The 15954-nt window shown below is 44.9% G+C and overlaps 1 protein-coding gene across 4 annotated transcripts in view; it reads right to left on the bottom strand.

The window, feature by feature from the left end:
- IMPACT (impact RWD domain protein) overlaps window positions 1-15954 on the bottom strand; it is a 66637-nt gene that overhangs the window by 17688 nt on the left and 32995 nt on the right. For all 4 annotated transcript variants that reach the window (XM_033933851.1, XM_033933850.1, XM_033933853.1 and 1 more), the window contains 3 exons: window positions 15708-15793; window positions 4397-4510; window positions 1327-1421 (listed from right to left, as the gene is read on the bottom strand). In XM_033933851.1, coding sequence (XP_033789742.1) covers window positions 1327-1421; window positions 4397-4510; window positions 15708-15793 — 295 coding nt within the window. The remainder of the gene's footprint in view (window positions 1-1326; window positions 1422-4396; window positions 4511-15707; window positions 15794-15954) is intronic.

Below are 15954 nucleotides of genomic sequence, written 5' to 3' on the forward strand. Positions count from 1 at the left end.
TATTTCCCCATAGTAGATGGGATTTTTGTGGTTCCCAACTTTGACTGCTGCCAATGAAAAAAGAGCTGTCTTCTCAACAGCACTATGATATACAATAACACTTTCACTCTTGTTGATGCATAAATGTTAAGTTTGATAAAACAAAACAGCACAAGCTCTGCAATACATCCAAAATGAAGGGAAAAGCCTCAGACAAGGGCCCTCCCACCTCCACTGAAAAAGTGGTACGGATTCAGGTGGTTTAGCAATCACCTCATCGGCAAAAAACCTTCATTAGAATCTCAATTGAGAAAGACTCTGTGCTTTGTTTGTTAAGGACATAAAAGAAAAAAATCAACTTATCCTTCCGCTGATCGGTAGACCGACGGTGGCCAGCGTTTCACAAATATGCCGCCTCAGGGTGTGACCTGACTAATCAGACTTCAAAGACAGGACGTTAAATGCATCCTAAGATGCAGGAGTCTTTGAAGTCTGATCGGTCAGGTCACACCCTGAGGCAGCATATTTGTGAAACGCTGGCCACCGTCGGTCTACCGATCAGCGGAAGGATAAATTTATTTTTTTCTTCTATCTTTTATGACCTTAACAAACACAGCACAGAGTCTTTTTCAATTGAGATTCTAATGAAGGTTTTTTGCCGATGAGGTGATTGCTAAACCACCTGAATCCGTACCACTTTTTCAGTGGAGGTGGGAGGGCCCTTGTCTGAGGCTTTTCCCTTCATTTTGGATGTATTGCAGAGCTTGTGCTGTTTTGTTTTATCAAACTTGACATTTATGCATTAACCACAGTGAAAGTGTTACTGTATATCTTATTGGCCTTTTCATTATATCTGAGTTATTTGGGTTCTCAATAGCACTATATAGCTGTCAGCTTGACCCGTGCAGCACAGAACTCTCATGCTGATTTCATGAAACTTAACACTGCAGGACCATAAGAACTGCCGCTACTGGGTCAGACCAGTGGTCTATCGTGCCCAGCAATCCACTCACGCAGCGGCTCCCTGGTCAAAGACCACTGCAGTATTCCCATACTACACCACTCTAACTCATAGAGTAGCAAAATGTCAACATGGCAGCAAATCCTGTTTCAGAAGCAAAGGCAAACAAGAGAAGGAACAAATCCCACAGTACCAAACAGCAAAACCACAAATATTTATTCTTTGGTGACTGGATATGGCTGCGTTTTGGAAAGATGCGCTTACGTTAGGGTCAGATATCTGTCTTTTCTTCAAGAAAGGAAGAATTAACAGTGATCACTAAAACATTAAACATGGACTCCTTTGCTCCAAATTGCTGAGCTAAATGTACTGGCAGCAAAACAAACCTGCTTAGGATGTATCACAGGAGCCAGGTGAGCCTGAAAAGTACTCCTGCGATCTGTGATTGGTTCACCATGCTTAACTGGTGGAAGCTCTTCATCTATTAATTTAAACAAAAACCTTTTAGATGTATACACAAGATGAAGATTACCATAGCTCTACAGCTGCTGACACTGCACTTAGAATGGAAACAGTTTAAACTATTTAATCTTTAGAAATCTTTAAACCAGTGTTCTTCAATGCAAAGCCCAGGGACAATGGCAACTCCTGAACATCTCTAAGGTAACCCTCATCATCATTCTGGGTTTTTTGTTTGTGTTAAATACATTTTTATTGACCATTTTGATTGAAATATAGAAAAAGAAAGAAAACTTATAACAGCTCCACACAGGAGCAAAATTGCAAATACCAAAAAGAAATATACAAAACAGAAAAATCTGTGCCTTAATTTATCACACTGTCCTACCTTCCCTCCCTCCCCCCTCAAACAAAATACAGAACATATACTTCTTACAGTACAAGTCAGTGGATATTCTAGCAGGAGAAACATAATTATTACACCACCAAATCTCATTCATTTCGATTATTAGTTCAGTCACTCATACTAGGAATATTGAACGACTGCAATATTTTAAAATATTTGGAGGTCTCCAAAAGAATTTTTATTGACTTAGACTGATACAAAGCACTGCAGTTTGTCTAGACCACATGTGTCAAACACAAGGCCCGTGGGCTGAATCTGGCCCGCCTGGCCGTTTTATGTGGCCCACAGCACTGCTCCCAGAACGTCCCCTTCTCACAGCCCAGCATGTCTTCCCTCCCGCACCGGTCCAATGTTGCCGTCACACTGAAAATTCTGTCAGCTTCGGCAGTGATTCAGCAACGTTGAACGTGGCTCCCCTTCCAGCTTTCCATCTGAGGTGGTCCACCCAGGCGTAAACAGGAACTTACATCATTGGAGACAGACCACACAGACGGAAAGCATGGATAACGTTGCTGGATCACTGCCGAGGCTGGCAGATTTTTCAGCATGACAGTGGCATCAGACCGGTGTGGGAGGGGAAGTTCAGGGAGCACTGCTGCAGGCCACTTTTTCAGTGTGACAGCGACATCGCAGAGAGAAGAGGAGGACATGCTGGGCAGAGGAAGCCTCCTGGACTAACTGGTTCTTTGGGGGGGTTTTGTTTTTTCAAGTAGGAAGGGGGAGGGTATTAAAAGCAGTGCCAGATTGGGCATGGGGGGAGAGCTTATGGGGCCAGAACAGAGGGCAAAGAGAAGATAGTTAGGGGATACTTGGCTTGAAAAGGTTGAGAAACACTGATATAAGGTGTTTCTTGTCTCTGTCAATATTGTGCAATGGTGACATCTAGTGGATAGATTTACGATTTATACTGCATGTTCTTATGCAAAGGTTGCTGCTCAGAGATACCCAAACTGCGTGTTGGGACTTCAAATGGGGTTACAAAACCTGCTTTTGGGGTCATGACCAAAGTGGTCTCCCCCATAGGCACATCATTATTCAGCATCTCTGGGAAGGAGGGGGCATAAGCAATTTTATTTGGATGCAATTGCAAAGTTGTGAGGTCACTAGCACACAAAGATTGGGAAGCACTGGAATAGGTGAATTGGAAGGGTATATAAAAAAGGGCACAGAAGTAAAAAGCAATAGCAGAAGATGGACCTATAGCAAAATGGTATTCCTGATGCAGATTTCTTCAGACATGGTATTATATCAGATATGTTGCATACATTATAGGATATAGCTGCAGTATCGAATAGGACACACTGGATTTAAGATGAATAAATTTTGAAATGATCTTTTGCAAATCTTCATATGTATTTGAAATAAGTAAATCTGTTTAATCACACCTATGAGAGAAGATTTTTTTTTCTCAAATATTTTTTTATTGAATATGTATACAAACAATAAACAATTCAAGAAACATTTCCACAAAAGCAAAATGCATAAAATAATACATCAGAAACAGTCACCCCAAAAGCAATAAACATAAACAAAAAATTACAGGACAAAAACCACCCCACCCCACCCTCCCCCCTCCCTCCGAAAAACAAAACCTCTCCCCAAAACAACAGAAGGAAGTGCAATCCGATAGACAACCACAAACTACGGGAGAGTGTCCTTCCAGGCAATATAGGGATCGCAGATCTTATAAAAAGGGGCCAGACAATTCGATTGGATAGCTGTCAATTTAGTCATCAAAAATATATAATCCAATTACAAGAGAAGATATTTTAATTAAATAGGATACTCTATCAAAAGTGATGAAGAAGACCAAGGATGACAACAGTGTGGTGAATGTAAATCAGTGAATCTACTCTGTTTAGTTGGCATTATCCCACTTTTGAAAATCTTTTTAAATACAATTGCTCAGTAGGAGAGTTTTTCAATGGTATTTTATAAAGACAACAAAGGTGCCTATGAGCTTTTATAAAATGGGAGGGTGGGCATTGTCAAAAGGACATCCAAGTCAGAATAGAGACATCCAGCACATGAATCCAAAATGGACATCCATCTTACAACTGTTTTCCAACAAGAAATAAGTCAGGATTTCCTATTTGGAAATATGTGAGATAGACATCCAACATGAACAACCATTTTACGAACTAGAATATTATATCATTTATTACCGTAAATACTCAAAACATAAACCGGGATTGGGGGGGGTCCCAGTTTATATTTGAGCCAGCGTTCACCTACCCCCTTCCAGACTTATTGCAGACCTCTGCTGGGCCACCAGGCTTTGTACCCTGTCTCTCCTCCCTCCCTGCCCTGTCCATTTTATCTCCTCTGCTGCTGGAATCCCTGGTGGTTCAGAGGGGTAGCAAGCAGGAGCAAGCTTTCTGCGTTCCTGTCCCGCTGCTAAACCAGTTGATTGCTGCCATGAGTTCCTGCTTCAGACGCTGAGCAGTATGGCAGCCGACCCCTAAGGCCCTTTGAGTTCTCTGTGTGGTGTCTCTCCTGAAGGAACTTGGTTGGTCTCGGAGAAAATATGCATTTAAATTTCAGCATGTTCAACTTTTGTTTAGCAGAAATGAAAAAAGCTAGTAGCTCACCTTCAAACATAATAAAATCTGACATTTTCATCAGATTGTGCTGGAAACACTGGGGATCAGTGAAAAATTCATCTTTTTCATCTACTTCAGTCTCCTCAGTTATCTTCTGGATATCTAATGTGAGAAAGAGAAATTGTTCAATTAAGTAACCATGCTTCCAACAAAACACGTGGAGGGACATTCTTGCAAGAACATCCAAGTCAAAATTGGGATGTCTTGCTCGTAACATTAAAAAAAAACCCATCCATCTCACTGCCATTTTTAAACAGGAAAACATTGGGGTTTCCTTTTTGAAAATACATGAGAACATCCAAAATGAACACCCATTTCCAAAATAAAACATCAAAATTCATGAAACCCCCCCCCCCTAAAAAACAGGGATAAGGACATCTGTCTGGAAGCATTTGTACAAGAATGGCCACACAGATGTCCCTGCAGAACAAAGGTGGTCAGTTCAATGGTCTTTAATCCAGGGCACCTAGGTTCATATTCCATTGCAACTCCCTCCAGAGACAGGGAAATACCTACTTTACCTGAACATGCACCATCTAAATAGCCTCAGGCTTGCAGGTGTCTAATATTAAGGTACAGTATTTCTCTAATTGTGGAGCACTCCCAACTTAAAGTTGTTTTTTTTAAAAAGAGAGTTGAAGTTGGATTTGAACCTGGTCTCTTGGTTTACAGTCCACTGCACTGACCCTTTAAAACTGCTTGCCTTTGTGCTCAGAATGCTGATAAAGCACAGTTACTTACCGTAACAGGTGTTATCCAGGGACAGCAGGCAGATATTCTTGACTGATGGGTGACGGCACCGACGGAGCCCCGGTACGGACAATTTTAGAGTGATTGCACTCTAAGAACTTGGAAAGTTCTAGTAGGCCGCACCGCGCACGCGCGAGTGCCTTCCCGCCCGACAGAGGCGCGCGGTCCCCAGTTAGGATAAGCCAGCTAAGAAGCCAATCCGGGGAGGTGGGTGGGACGCAAGAATATCTGCCTGCTGTCCCTGGATAACACCTGTTACGGTAAGTAACTGTGCTTTATCCCAGGACAAGGAGGCAGCATATTCTTGACTGATGGGTGACCTCCAAGCTAACAAAAAGAGGGATGGAGGGAAGGTTGGCCATTAGGAAAACAAATTTTGCAAAACAGATTGGCCGAAATGTCCATCCCGTCTGGAGAATGCATTCAGACAATAGTGAGATGTAAAAGTATGAACTGAGGACCAAGTAGCAGCCTTGCAGATTTCCTCAATAGGAGTGGAACGGAGGAAAGCTACAGATGCTGCCATAGCTCGAACTCTATGGGCCGTGACAGAACCTTCCAGTGTCAGTCCGGTCTGAGCATAACAGAATGAAATGCACGCTGCAAGCCAATTAGACAACGTACGTTTAGAAACAGGACGTCCCAATTTATTCGGATCAAAGGACAGAAAGAGTTGGGGAGTTGATCTGTGGGGCTTAGTACGCTCTAAATAGTAAGCTAGAGCCCGCTTACAGTCCAAAGTATGCAGAGCCTGTTCTCCAGAATGAGAGTGAGGTTTCGGAAAGAAGACAGGCAGAACAATGGATTGGTTGAGATGGAATTCAGAGACAACCTTAGGGAGAAACTTTGGATGTGTACGCAGAACCACCTTGTCATGATGAAAGACTGTAAAAGGTGGATCCGCAACTAGTGCATGTAGCTCACTGACCCTCCTGGCAGAGGTTAGAGCAATAAGGAAGACCACTTTCCAAGTGAGAAACTTGAAAGGAGTCGTAGCCAAAGGTTCAAACGGAGGCTTCATTAAGGCAGAGAGAACCACATTGAGATCCCAGACTACAGGGGGTGATTTAATAGGTGGTTTCACATTGAAAAGACCCCGCATGAATCTGGAAACCAAGGGATGAGCTGAAAGGAGTTTCCCATGAACTGGCTCATGAAAAGCAGCAATAGCACTGAGGTGGACTCTGATGGAAGTAGACTTGAGACCAGAGTCAGACAAAGAAAGAAGGTAATCCAACAAGGTCTCCACTGCAAGGGACATAGGATTATGATGATGAAGAAGATACCAGGAAGAAAATCTTGTCCACTTCTGATGGTAACATTGCAGAGTTGCAGGTTTCCTGGAGGCATTCAGAATAGAACGAATGGGCTGAGACAACAAAGTATCATCCGAAGTCAGCCCGAGAGATACCAAGCTGTCAGGTGCAGAGACTGGAGGTTGGGATGCAGAAGGGTCTCCTGATGTTGTGTAAGCAGAGAAGGAAACAATGGAAGAAGAATAGGCTCCCTGGAACTGAGTTGAAGTAGAAGGGAGAACCAATGTTGCCTGGGCCACCGTGGAGCGATGAGAATCATGGTGGCCTGTTCCCTCTTGAGCTTGAACAAGGTTCGCAACATTAGAGGTAGCGGAGGGAAAGCATACAGGAACAGATTGGACCAATCCAGGAGAAATGCATCCGTTGCCAGACGGTGAGGAGAGTAGAGTCTGGAGCAGAAGAGGGGCAGCTGGTGATTGTGAGGAGCTGCAGAGAGGTCTATCTGAGGAGTGCCCCACTGAGCGAAGATGGACTGTAGAGTTAAAGGATCGAGTGTCCACTCGTGAGGCTGGAGAATTCTGCTGAGTTTGTCTGCCAAGGAATTCTGTTCTCCCTGAATGTAGATAGCCTTCAGGAATAGTTGGTGATCTGTGGCCCAAGCCCAAATCTTCTGGGCTTCTTGGCACAAGAGGCGAGAGCCTGTCCCACCCTGCTTGTTGATGTAGTACATTGCAACTTGATTGTCTGTGCACAGCAGGAGGACTTGAGGAAAGAGAAGATGTTGGAAGGCCTTGAGGGCATAAAACATCGCTCTGAGTTCCAAGAAATTGATGTGATGTTTCATTTCCTGGGCTGTCCAAAGACCTTGAGTTTGGAATTCGCTCAAATGAGCTCCCCAGGCGTAAGGGGAGGCGTCAGTGGTGATGATAAGTTGATGAGGAGGTAGATGGAACAGAAGACCTCTGGAGAGATTTGAGGATATCAACCACCATTGTAGAGACTGACGAAGAGATGATGTCACAGATATGTGTCGTGAGCAAGGATCCGTCGCTTGGGACCACTGGGTAGCCAGGGTCCATTGAGGAGTGCGCAGGTGAAGACGTGCGAAGGGTGTGACATGAACTGTGGAGGCCATGTGACCCAATAGTATCATCATTTGCTTGGCAGAGATGGAACATTGCGGAAGCACCTGCTGACATAGAGATTGAAGAGTTTGAAGACGGTTGGACAGAAGGAACGCTCTCATGAGGACTGTGTCCAGCACCGCTCCAATGAATTGAAGTCTGAGTGGGGAGGGGATGAGATGAGATTTGGGTAGATTGATCTCGAACCCCAGAATTTGCAGAAACAGGATGGTCTGGGTGGTGGCCTGAAGTACTGTCTGAGATGAATTGGCCTTTATCAACCAATCGTCCAGGTAAGGAAAGACCTGAAGATGGTGGGAACGTAGAAAGGCAGCCACCACAATCAGACATTTGGTAAACACTCTTGGAGAGGAGGCAAGACCGAAGGGTAGCACCTTGTACTGGTAATGACAACGATTGATCATGAAGCGTAGGTACTGTCTGGAGGCCAGATTGACTGGTATGTGAGTGTATGCTTCTTTGAGATCGAGGGAACATAGCCAGTCGCCTTGATTGAGAAGAGGATAAAGAGTGGCTAGAGAAAGCATTCTGAATTTCTCTTTGACCAAGCACTTGTTGAGATCGCGAAGATCTAAAATGGGTCTGAGATCTCCTGTTTTTTTGGGGACTAGAAAATAACGGGAGTAGAATCCTTGCCCCTTTTGATCTAGAGGAACTTCCTCTATGGCGTTCAGAAGGAGGAGGGATTGAACCTCTTGAAGAAGGAGGGAAGACTGAGGAGTGTTCAAAGCAGACTCTTTTGGTAGACCTTGGGCAGGAAGAGTCTGAAAGTTGAGAGAATAGCCGTGGCGGATGATGTTGAGGACCCACTGATCCGAGGTGATGGTTTCCCAACGGCTTATGAAATGAGTAAGGCGTCCTCCTATAGGCAGTGGAAGATGGGCAGATGGAGGGATACTGGCTATGTCCTGGAGAACCAGGTCAAAAGGGTTGTGAGGATTTTTGTGGAGGAGGAGGCTTCACCTGTTGTTGCTGCTGTGCTGGTCTAGTGTTTTGCCTCTGTTGTTGCCTCTGACGCCTGGGTTGTTGAGGTACCGGTGGCAAAGGACGAGCCACAAATCGACGTTGGTAGGCCGATTGCTGACGAAAAGGCCTGGTAGGTGGGGTCTTCTTTTTTGTTTTGAGGAGAGTATCCCACCTAGTTTCATGAGCTGAGAGCTTTTGGGTAGTGGAGTCCATGGATTCTCCAAACAGCTCATCCCCCAGGCAAGGTGCATTAACCAGTCGATCCTGATGATTGACATCAAGTTCTGAAACTCTGAGCCATGCCAGTCGGCGCATGGCCACCGACATAGCCGTGGCCCGAGAGGTTAGCTCAAAGGTGTCATAGATCGACCTGACCATGAACTTACGAAGTTGTAAGATGGATGAAGAAGTTTGGCGAAAGGCAGATCTTTTACGGTCAGGGAGGTACTTCTCAAAAGCAGTCAGATTTTGTATGAGATGCTTGAGATAGAATGAGAAATGGAAAGCGTAATTCCCTGACCTGTTGGCCAACATCGCATTCTGGTACAACCTCTTGCCAAATTTGTCCATGGCTTTACCTTCTCTGCCAGGAGGGACTGAGGCGTACACACTAGCTCCCGTGGATTTCTTTAGAGTGGATTCCACTAATAGAGACTCAGGTGGGAGCTGTGGTTTGTCAAACCCAGGAATCGGGATGACTTTATATAAAGAATCTAACTTGCGGGGGGCTCCTGGGACGGTCAAAGGTGTCTCTAAATTCTTGTAAAAAGTCTCTCTCAAAATGTCATGGAGAGGTAATTTGAGATATTCCCTTGGAGGCTGGTCAAAATCCAGTGCATCAAGAAAAGCTTTGGATTTCTTTGACTCAGCCTCCAAGGGAATAGAGAGTCACACATCTCTTTCAAAAAAGATGAGAAAGAGGTTACATCTGGTTTAGAGGATGGGTCTAAAGCAGAAGGATCCTCATCACCAGATGAACATTCCCCTTCAGAGAGAAGAGGGTCCTCCGAGTCACCCCACAGATCAGGATCCCTAACCTGAAAACTGCGGTCTCGAGATTCCGGTGTGGAGGGTTCCAGGTGTCGGGATTTGCGTGCCGACTTACCTGACCTCATAGACACGGTACCGGGAGATGTTAAGGGCTGCATCGGTGCCGAAGTTTGAACAGCCTGGTGTTGAGCTCTCGGTTCCGGTGCGAGGACTGGCATGGAGACCGAGGAAGCAGAATGTACCGGTACCGACAAAGTGGATGCCGATAGAAGGGGCTGCTCCACTGTCGGTACCGGTGGCTCAGACCGGACCGGGACCGGAAGGCTCGGTGTCAAAAGTGCAGGAAGGAGTTGTTGCAACTGCTCCTTAAGCTGCACCTGCAGGACAGCAGCAATCCGCTCGTCCAGCGAAGGCACCGGTACCGCCTTTTTCTTCTGCGGTACCTGCGGTGCCGCTCTACGCCCCGAGGATGAGGAACCCGAGGTCGAGGGGCTCACCTCTATTGGGGCGGAGCGCTTCCGTGGGCGCCTCGAGGTCGGCAGGACTGGGCTCGCTGCTACTGAGACCGGAGGACGCTCCAACGGGGAAGGCTTCTTAGCCGGCTTACCTGAGGGATGCGACGCCGACGCGGTATCGCGCGGTGTCGACGAGGTGGGTGCCGACTGAGACGGGGCCGATGTCGGTGCCGGTGCCGCAGAATCAGACATCTCGGCACCAAATAATAACCGCTGTTGGATCTGCCGGTTTTTCAGAGTTCTCTTTTTTAAAGTCGCACAGCGGGTGCAGGTAGACGCTCGATGGTCAGGACCAAGACACTGTAGACACCAGTTGTGCGGGTCAGTGAGTGAAATTGGTCGTGCACACCGCTGGCACTTCTTAAACCCGGGTTGAGGGGGCATGAAGGTAAAAACGGCTTCTGCCAAATCGAAGGCCGAGGCCTCGATGGTGGCAACAGGCCCCGCCGGGGCAAAACTGAAAGAATTGAAAAAAAAAAACAAAGTTTTTTTTTTTTTTTTAAAATAAAGAAAAGAAAAGAAAATGAAGGAAACAATATTTCCTTAAGGGTTTACGCGAGCGGGAAGGCGATACCAAAAAAGTCTTTCAACAGCCGTTGAAAGAAACGGGTCTTCTTAGCTCCGCGGAAACTAAGAAACTGGGGACCGCGCGCCTCTGTTGGGCGGGAAGGCACTCGCGCGTGCGCGGTGCGGCCTACTAGAACTTTCCAAGTTCTTAGAGTGTAATCACTCTAAAATTGTCCGTACCGGGGCTCCGTCGGTGCCGTCACCCATCAGTCAAGAATATGCTGCCTGCTTGTCCTGGGATAATAATATAAATAAGTACATAAAACATGGATGGTGGAGGTAAACCAATGAGGAGGCTAGCTACATTAAGCCTGAACTAAAATGAAATAGTAAGTTCAGGTGTAGCCGCTGAGGTTTTTCCTCCATTATCAAGAACTATGCTCACATTAGTGATCAAAGATCGTGAAGTAAAATTAATAAGAATTTCTTACAATCTGATATTGAGAAAGACATGGGGGGAAGCCACTGCTTGCTCTGTATTGGTAGCACAAAAAATAAAGTCACCACATACATCAATATGCTTAGTAAGCTTATTTCTTACTTAGAACTCTGCTCAGAGACATGAAGGCTGATTACTCGGCCTCACCTACCAATCTACCAAGATTGGTAGGTGAGGCCGAGTAATCAGCCTTCATGTCTCTGAGCAGAGTTCTAAGTAAGAAATAAGCTTACTAAGCATATTGATGTATGTGGTGACTTTATTTTTTGTGCTACCGATTTCTTTAGTCACTCAATAGTAACCTTATTGTGTAAGAGTTACCCCTGCACATTTTGTTTTGACTTAGTCTGCTCTGTATTGGTAGCATGGAATATTGCTACACCTTGGGTTTTGGCCAGGTACTAGTGACCTGGATTGGCCACCGTGAGAACGGGCTACTGGGCTTGATGGACCATTGGTCTGACCCAGTAAGGCTATTCTTATGTTCTTATATTTGTCCTGAAGCTGTTGATATAGACTGATGCTTGAATAATATAAACATAACATAAAATTTTATTTATATGCTGCTATACACCTAGTACTTGAAGTCATCAGGAAGCCTAGTTTCCCTTTCCAGTGTCACTTTCAGGGGAAATGAGGGAAGGGGACAGCAACCACTGAGGGATTCATGAGGGGTCATGCTTTAATCCCTCCAGTGGTCAGTTGCTCATACAGAGCACCTTTTTGTATCCTAGACACAATTGAAATAGGTCTAAAAACATCCTCCTTTGTAGACTTAGACATTTCTTCCTGTTCAGACATTTTTGAGTCCACCTTAGTCCCACATTAAACATGCCCACTATATGCCCCCTTGCTATTTGGGCACACTGCAGACCAGGACATCCAAATTCTGCTGTTCTAAAACTGCAATTTGGACATTTTAGGCAGATGAACATTTTGGGGCATTTTGAGCCCCTTTGTCACATACTTTCAAATAAGATCCACCAATCTGTGATACACTTCTCCCTCCGAATCTGCGGTTTCAGTATCCGCAGATTCGGTTATTCGCGATTTTGGGGGGAGGGGGAAGAAAAGAAACGCTGCATCCCAGACCTCCCCAGACCTTACCTGGTGGTCTAGCGGGCTTTTGGGGCAGGAGCTACCAGAATCGCAGACGTCAAGTACACTGGGGAATCCATCTGGGTAAACCTGGCCAGAGGAAACAACAAATGCCTGTATCTTGGTGTGGTATACAGACCCCCAAGACAACAGGAAGACAAGGACATAGAATTAATCAAAGATATAGAGAACATCACCTTGCGTGGGGACACAGTACTGTTAAGGGACTTCAACTTGCCCGATGCAGACTGGAACATACTTTCCGCTACAACCCAGCGGCAGCAAAAGGCTATTAACCTCCATAAAAGGAGTACGACTCAAACAAATGGTACTGGAGCCCACCAGGGATCAGGCGATACTGGACCTGGTACTTACCAACGGAGAAAGCGTCTCAGAGGTTTCGGTAAGCGATACGCTAGCCTCCAGCGATCACAACATGGTATGGTTCAACCTCAGGAAAGGTTTCACTAGATCAAACACAGCAACAAAGGTCCTCAACTTTCGGGGCACTGACTTCAAGCGCATGGGAGATTTCTTCCATCGGGAGCTGCAAAAACAAAGCTGAAACCGATAATGTAGAGGCTATGTGGTCAACCTTGAAATCTACCCTACACGAAGCAACAAACCGCTATATAAAAACAGTAAGCAAACTACGGAGAAACAATAAACCCCAGTGGTTCACTGCGGAGATCTCAGACCTCGTTAAAGAAAAGAAAAAAGCTTTTATTTCCTGCAAACGATCAGGAAAAAGGGAGGCAAAAGAAGACTATCTGGCCAGGTCTAAAGCTGTCAAAACAGCAGTCAGAGAGGCCAAACTTCGAATAGAAGAGAATCTAGCAAAGAACATTAAGAAGGGGGATAAATCCTTTTTCAGGTATATTAGCGACAGAAAAAGAAACACAGATGGGATAGTATGCCTTAGGAAACCAGACAGGAATTATGTAGAATCGGATTCTGATAAAGCAGAACTACTAAATGAATACTTCTCCTCGGTCTTTACATGCGAGGCGCCGGGGTCCGGTCCACAGTTGCAGGCAAGGCAAAGCTCGGAAGACCCGTTTCAGAACTTTGAGTTTACACCCAGCAGCGTCTACTGTGAGCTATCAAGACTCCAAGTAAACAAAGCCATTGGACTGGACAATCTTCACCCCAGGGTGCTTAGAGAGTTGTGTGATGTCCTGGCGGAACCGTTATCCATGCTCTTCAATCTTTCCCTGAGTACAGGAAGGGTCCCGTTGGACTGGAAGACAGCTAACATCATTCCACTCCACAAAAAAAGTTGCAGGACGGAGGCTGCGAACTACAGACCGGTGAGTCTCACATCAATAGTGAGTAAACTCATGGAAACACTAATAAAGCAAAAGTTAGACACGATCCTGAACGAGGAGAATCTACGGGATCCCCATCAACATAGATTTACAAAGGGAAGGTCCTGCCAATCCAATTTAATCAGCTTCTTTGATTGGGTAACAAGAAAGCTGGATATAGTGGAGTCCCTGGACATCGTGTACTTGGACTCAGCAAGGCCTTTGATAGCGTACCACACTGCAGGTTATTGAGCAAGATGAATTCGATGGGATTAGGAGAAACATTAACTGCATGGGTCAATGACTGGCTAAGCAGCAGACTTCAGAGGGTGGTGGTTAATGGTATCCTCTCCGAATCATCAAAGGTAACCAGTGGAGTGCCACAGGGCTAAGTCTTGGGCCCAATCCTCTTTAACATATTCATAGGAGACCTGACTCAGGGGCTTCAAGGTAAAATAACATTATTCGCCGATGACGCCAAACTATGCAACATAGTAAGTAAAGGCATTTTGCCTGACAGTATGACGCAGGACCTACTCTTACTGGAAAATTGGTCCTCAACTTGGCAGCTAAGCTTCAATGCTAAAAAATGTAAGGTCGTGCACCTTGGCAGCAGAAATCCGTGCAGAACTTACACCCTAAATGGGGAGACCTTAGCTAGGACTACAGCAGAACGTGATCTAGGAGTGATCATAAGTGAAGATATGAAAACTGCCAATCAAGTGGAGAAGGCTTCTTCCAAGGCTAGACAAATGTTGGGTTGTATCCGCAGAAGTTTCGTCAGCCAGAAGCCTGAAGTCATAATGCCATTATACAGATCCATGGTGAGACCTCATCTGGAATATTGTGTGCAATTCTGGAAGCCACATTACCAAAAAGATGTGATGAGAGTTGAGTCGGTTCAACGAATGGCCACCAGGATGGTCTCGGGACTCAAGGATCTCCCATATGGGGAAAGGCTGAGTAAATTGCAACTATACTCATTTGAGGAACGTAGAGAGAGAGGAGACATGATTGAGACGTTTAAATATATCACGGGCCGCATCGAGGTGGAAGATGATATCTTCTTTCTTAAAGGGCCCATGGCCACAAGAGGGCATCCGCTGAAAATCAGGGGTGGGAAATTTCATGGTGATACCAGGAAGTATTTCTTCACTAATAGGGTGGTTGATCATTGGAATGAACTTCCACTGCAGGTGATTGAGACCAGTAGCGTGCCAGATTTTAAGAAAAAATGGGATAGGCATTTGGGATCTCTTGGGGGGTGAAGTTAGGGGGTGGGTCATTAGAGTGGGCAGACTTGATGGGCCGAGGCCCTTTTCTGCCATCATTTTCTATGTTTCTATGAGCGATCTTCCTACGCTCCTGCAGATCACTCATACAAAATGTCGTAGTCTCGACAGGAACCTCTGCCTGGTGTGCAGGCATAGGTTGGTTAACCTGTGCCTTGCTGTGTAAACCGCTGGATAATTTTCTCCCTTTGCTGACCTCTCACACTGAGGACACCCCGTTTCACAACAATTTTTATGATTTAATTTATATCACAATCACGTGGTTTTCTGATCAAGTGCTGAGATATCAGGTTGAACCCTTCAGAGAACCTACTGACTTTTACCGCTTTTTTGTGTGTCTTTTGAAGTATCTTCAGCAGTGTTTTTTTGGAGAAACTGTATTGTGCACATAACTAACTGGGCAAGTAGAACCTCTTGAACAGCTGTCTTAACTTTGCCCAGTTAGCTATATGGGTATGACATTGAATATCGGCCATACCTCATAACTTCTAGGTATCACCACTGACCCAACTATCTGGGTCTAAATTAGTCAGCAGCACTGACCACCATCAGTTTAATTGATAAAGTATGCATATTATCATGTATATTTCACTTATCATGTATATTTCACTTCAAGCTGCATATAGAATATATGTTTTTCTTTTATGTTTTCCTTTACTTCTTAGATTTTAGTTCTTCATAGAACATACAATTTCTTTCCACCTCTCTTTTTGTCAAGCTGTGCTAGAGGATTTTAGCACAGGCTGGCAAGGTAAGTGCTCCAATGTTCATATGAATTCTATGAGCATCGGAGCATTTATCGCACAGGCCCGCGCTAAAAATCTCTAGCGCAGCTTAATAAAATAGGCCGTAAAATAGTTTAGTAAATACTCATTTTTTTTTTTTTTATGAAGATGTACATTTCTGAATTCTCAAAAATACTTTCATTACAATTAGAGAGATCCATACAAAAATCCATCCATTCTCCAAACTACCTGCATCAGCAGACTCTGATTTTGAAGTCAGAAATTCTCGTATCTTCTCCACCCACTGATAAAGAATACTGTCACCAAGGTTCTGCCTAGAAAACGCACAAGACAACAGTAAGTTAAATCCTACAAAGCAAAGTGTATGAAAAATAGAAACAAAGAATGAAGTTACCTTCAACTGGATCACAAAAGAAAAAGGTCATAGCTGCCTTTATCCAAGGCGGAGTATAAAAACACATACATAAGTATAAAG

The sequence above is a fragment of the Geotrypetes seraphini genome, chromosome 2 (assembly GCF_902459505.1).
Source record: "Geotrypetes seraphini chromosome 2, aGeoSer1.1, whole genome shotgun sequence".
Classification (NCBI taxonomy): Eukaryota; Metazoa; Chordata; class Amphibia; order Gymnophiona; family Dermophiidae; genus Geotrypetes; species Geotrypetes seraphini.